Genomic DNA, 5,480 nt, shown 5'->3' with positions numbered 1-5,480 from the left:
TTGCAGAAGAAAAAAAAACGAACATCAGGTACTGTCTGACCCGCAGTGATCCAACACGAGTCGGGACTCACTGGGGGTCCTCACACCCGTTCCGGAAGGAAGCCTGGGGCGTCGGCCGAGCTTGGCCAGCACCCACAAGGCCACCCCCAGAGCCACGCAGCAGACTGACCAGGATGGCCACCGAAATACAATATCAAATGCTACTTTGTGAGCTAGAGCTGCAATATAAACAATTTAGGCCCTTTTTTGAAAATGAAAAAATATTTCTATGACAGCTTTACTTCAAGCATCTTCAGTTTGATAACAGCTTTATATATGTTCACTCACAATAGCAAGAAAAGCCTTCTCGGGTATGTGCACATGAAGTAGATCAGCAACTCCGGCCTGCACTCTGGCAAGTGCTCTCCAGGTCTGAGTTCAAACCAGAGGGCCCCTGGAGGGCGAGACTAGGCTAGTTTCCTACTTGTTGTAAAAAATTTACAGCAGGGAGAGAGAAGTGAGAACAGACTGAGCAGCTACACGACTCTCCACTGAAGTAGCCTAACCCCGAGAAGGGCTCTCGCTGAGCGCAGGCGCCTGCCCAGCTGACTCGACCCGGGCAGGGGCTCACTGGGCGCTGGAGAGGGCAGGGCGAGTGTGACCGCCACGGGCCGCCACCCACAACACCCAGAGGCCCGGGGCGGGCGGCGGGGGTGGCCAGGGCTCACTGAACTGCGCACACGGAGCTCCGCGGAGGGTGGATGAGTCTGGACGTGGGCTCCTGGCTGTAGTTCACAATGTCTGCCTTCACCACCCTCTGTCATGAAGGAAAACATGGTTATTATCGGCACATCAGAGCATCTAGAAAGGCTTCGTAAAGTATATTTTCATTTTCTGAACTCTGTGAACTCACGATGACAGACGTCATAAATGAAGCAGGAGCTGATACTCAGAGAATCGGCCAGAACGAACTAATGGAGAGTTAGGATTTGGGGGCTGGTTTGTTTGTCTTTTAAGAACTGAACAGCAACACATTTGTTGAGTCTTCCCTGGTTTTATGACATTAAGGTTATCACAAGTCTAACGAAAAATTGACAGAACAATTTGAAAAATGAAAACCTGGTTATAATTTACAGCACAGGAATTTAATTATTCACACATTTTAATTCACAGACCAAATTTCATCATTTCAAATTAAAAAAACATCATTAGCTATTAATATTTCCACAAACTACTACTTCTAGTCACAACTTTTTAAAGAGTGGTGATAGCAACTTAGTAGTCAGAAGGAGCACAGTCAAAGACGAGTCACATCTATAAAGGAGAAGCATTTTCCATGACCCAGGTTTTAAAATTTTTCTCCTAAATTGCTAACTTACTTCCAAATACCTCACTGCTGGGTTATGCAGTGACCCTAACAAAATACAGAATGGCAAATTTTAAGAAATACCTCATATTTAAATAAACAAAAATTATTTTTAAACAATTTAAACACATGGAAACAGCTCTGAAAAATCTCTTTCCTCACCTTTACCACACTGATTAGAAAAGATTAAAAAAAAAACCCAAAAACAAACAAAAAAAGAAAACCTAAACCCAAGACGCTTTTTATCGCTTCCTTCTTCCTCCAGCTTACACTTGGAGGAGTGGACTCGGCCGCTGGTGACCCTCGTCTCTAAGCAGCTAGGTGGAAAGGAATTCCTCACTACATTCAACTCGTGTACTGAGTCTGTGCACACAAGCACACAAAGAGTGTTGACTCAAGACAATTTTAAAAATGCCCTTTCAATTTTCAGGCGCTTGCAGGACAAAATGGTAAGGAATAAGTAATGGAATGGGCCCTCAGTTCCCCACTGCCCTGCACATGTGATAAACATGTTTCAACCATGTTTGAAAGTAACTGAAATGTTATTTGAGTTTGCTCCCCAGTCCTCATCTAAGTCTCTTGGCAAAGAATCAATTGATTTTCAAAATTCTGAGACACACTTAAGCGATACTAATTCCCAGTAAGGCACAATAACACTTGAACTTCCCTTTTCATAAGGAATGATGAGTAACAGCCCCTCGTGGGGCCGAGCTCTTCTCCTCCAAACTGCAACACTTCATTGACCAATCTCTGCTCTACTGTACTGAACAGATTCTACTCTGAGCAGAGCTGGCCTGTTGAGTATCTTCTTCCAGACACTTCATTCACTATCTCGGTCCCGGCAATATCTGTCAATTCAGTACCATGTAAACAAGATGAAGAAGGGGGTTGGAGGAAAAAGAAAAAATGAAACGTATATTCAATGAAGATAGAAGAGAACATCACGTAGAAAAGAAAATGAGCACATAAATTTACACAGAGCATATAAGAGCAGAACATCCAACCCAACAGGAAAGAAAATGAACGAAGGCCCAAGAAACGTTTTTCGTTACAATTCCAGTTACTGAGGTAGCCCTGTCTACTGAACCTCCCTAGCAGCCAGTTTGCTTCGCCACACAGTCACACGCCGCGCACGGACAGCCCAGCAGCTCAGGGGACCGTGACGCCGACGGCGGGGCCTTCCGTGCAATGGCGGGTACCCCGCGCGCCGCAGCTGACACCGCGCCAGCTCTGCCGGGCGGCGTCTACAATGTACACATGGGGTGCTCTCGGGGTCTGTCTACCTGTCACTTGGCCCTCGTGGTGAGAGAAGCAGGTACAAGGCTTCAGACACAGACCATGCTCAACTATGGACTGACAGTGTGTGGAGGGAAGAGAGGACGGGCAGTCCAGTTTCTGAGAATGTGACGAGGCGGAGGAAGCCCTGTGCCGCTACGATGATTTACATTTAATAGTATTCCTCGTCAAAGACATCCTTTGATGCTCACCCCCCTCACCCCATCCTCCATGCTTCTGATTTCCAGGTAAAATAAACCAGTTCAAATGACAGTTTTCTGTCATTATAAAAAAAAAAAAAGACATACGATACTTAAGCACAACAGCTATTGTTTTCAAATGTCTAAGGGTTATAGAGATTTGCTGACTAAAGAATCAAAACCACTTGGTTAAGTTTTGGATTGCTACAAAACTGATGAAAAGACCATATAGGACAAATCCTCAGGACAGTTTTGCAGACTTTAAACCAGCCCTCAATTTTAAAAATACCTACAAATATCTTTTTCAGAGAACTCTTCCTTCATAACACTCTCCCTTCAGGCGCACGGAAGCACATAGTGCAGACCAGGTCGGTAACCACATTTACCAGGACTGGTAAACAGCTGAGCTGCGCGCCAGGCACTGCACCCCCGATGGCAGGCTGCCCGGCTGCCCAGCCAGCAGTGATAACTCTGGACAAGACTCATGATTTACTAGGCAATCTGCCTGACACTATCAACAGGAGTGTTGCCAACTGTCACGTGAGGCATGAGGGGGACATGGGCCAGCACTCTCTCACCTCTGCAAGCCTAGTTGTCCCGGGCCAAACTATAGCTTCTCTTCAGAAGGGATTTTCATAATCAGTGAGAACTCATTAATCCTCAGAATGCTGGTCAAAAGCCCATCCTATAAACACAACCGGGTCACTGACCTGTGGCCAAGACATTTGGTCAAAATACTGACTAACATAAATGACTTGGATCTTCACCATCCATTTTCATCACATGAATGAAGAAGTAACAAGGCAACATCTTTCTCAGGGGCCTTGGCTGTTTGACACAAAGCTTTACACACAGTTTCTACACTGGAAGCTAGAACCAAGGCTGGCAGATTCAAAACTTTGATTTCTATGAATAAAAAAACAAAATTTCCATGCCATAAACTTCACAGTAGGTGGTTTCAAGTAGTCAGCATGTTTACAAACCATCCAGTGATATTTTCTGAGAAAATGTTTCCTACAGAACACCTTCTTTTCTCTTTTGAGCCATTCAGTACACTCAGGTATTCCCTGCAAGTCAGCGGGGTGAGAGCCACCAAGCGGACTCGGAGACGGCGGCTATGAAGCTCAGCACCAGCCCCAGCTTGGAATCAAGGGCGTTTGGGAGCAGCGGCATCCAGAGGGCTGGAGAGGAAGCAGACGAGGGGCTGGGGTGTGTGGGGAGCAGAGATGGACTCTTGGGGAGACATCAAAGACATTTTTGGTGACTTCTCCAATGAATCCAGAGAGGAGTGATGCATTTTCCATCACAAAAGACAGTTTGCTGTGGCCCCAACATGCCCTGAAGCCTAAAACACCTTACACCATCATCCCAAAGTCATCCCTCCTCTAGGCACTGAGAGCAGGTAAGTGTTGGGGACCGAGGCCGGCATCTGGCGTCTGTCAGCAGCCATAAAAAGGTGAAATGGAGTCCGGATAGAGAAAAACATCCGGGTTGCAAAAGGCATGTGGGAACCAGATAGAGAAAAACATCCGGGTTGCAAAAGGCATGTGGGAGGAGCTCCCTGCCCCCACCTTTTCCCTTTCCTCTTTCTTTTCTCGCCCACTTTCGCCCCTCGCGAGACCAACTGCTACCAAAACATGTTACATTTCTATTGGCCTTCTCCCTTCCTGGCATCCCTCTCCTCCTGTATAAAGCTGAGATAAAAACCTAATAAAGGGCTCTTTCTTTGTTCTGCTACACGCGTGTGACTGCTTCCTTTGTTCGCCGGACCTGGGGCCCCGACTCTCCGGCCTTGCTGGTCAAGGTCCCCTGCAGGTAAGTAACACTGGCCTCTGTTTTTGAGATGTCTGCGGGTCTAGCATGGAAAACCAATGCAGAAACTACTCAAGAATACTGTGACTGACAGATACCTAAAATGTCCAGATGACAGTTAGCGAGTAAAGGTGACCACTGAAAGGCTCTGACACTGCGCACAGGAGGGGCTTGAAGGAAGCAACCCTTCCCTCCTGCCATGCAGTAAGCGGGCCTGCGCCGCGAGAAACCCCCACAGCGCCCACAGGGCCTTGCCTCACTGGCCTCCTGAACACTGGGAGGCAGCAATGTAGTGAGCACATCGAATGGCTTCTCCATTTAATCGTCTCATGCTAAGAGTAAGTCAGTAGGAGAAAGACAAAGAGCAGATGGTGTCGCATGCAGAACACAGAGAATCAGGGCCGCCGGGTAGCACAAGGCATTAAGTCTCAGCACCATGAAGTTACCCGCAGTCACTGCAGCGTGAGTTCAATCCCCAGTGGGAGAGGCCCACATCCCGCAGCAGACTCTCCTGTCCCACCTGCTGCTCCCCTCAGCAGTGCAACGCAGCTGAACCGCCTGTTCTATTCCCCACTCTGTCTCTGGTAAATCCTCTCACCCTCCCCATACTTCTGGCCTATATTCCAGTTCTTGTATGCAGAAATAAATCTTTTTTAAAAATGAAGAAACAAAAGCCAGATAAAACCAAACCAATAACCTCAGAAGTCTGATTGTAGTATTGAGGCTACTTCTAAATAATACAGTGTTGTAAACCAGTATTACCTCAATTTAAAAAAAAAAAAAAACTACTGTAATTTCTGCTTGAAAATTATTTTCCAAAAAATTAAAAACATAGTAAAAGTATTGTC

The 5,480-nt window shown here is 46.5% G+C and overlaps 1 protein-coding gene across 1 annotated transcript in view; it reads right to left on the bottom strand.

Annotated features, from left to right (window-relative positions):
* Nucleotides 1-470: 470 nt before the first annotated feature.
* Nucleotides 471-5,480, bottom strand: part of RAB28 (RAB28, member RAS oncogene family) — a 56,326-nt gene continuing 51,316 nt past the window's right edge. The window contains exon 7 of the mRNA XM_004681404.2: nucleotides 471-796. Within this exon, the coding sequence (XP_004681461.1) occupies nucleotides 704-796 (93 nt within the window). The 3' untranslated portion in view covers nucleotides 471-703. The remainder of the gene's footprint in view (nucleotides 797-5,480) is intronic.

This window comes from Condylura cristata, unplaced genomic scaffold, assembly GCF_000260355.1.
Source record: "Condylura cristata isolate star-nosed mole 26May11 unplaced genomic scaffold, ConCri1.0 scaffold00012, whole genome shotgun sequence".
Classification (NCBI taxonomy): domain Eukaryota; kingdom Metazoa; phylum Chordata; class Mammalia; order Eulipotyphla; family Talpidae; genus Condylura; species Condylura cristata.
This window is presented reverse-complemented; position numbering and strand designations above follow the sequence as displayed.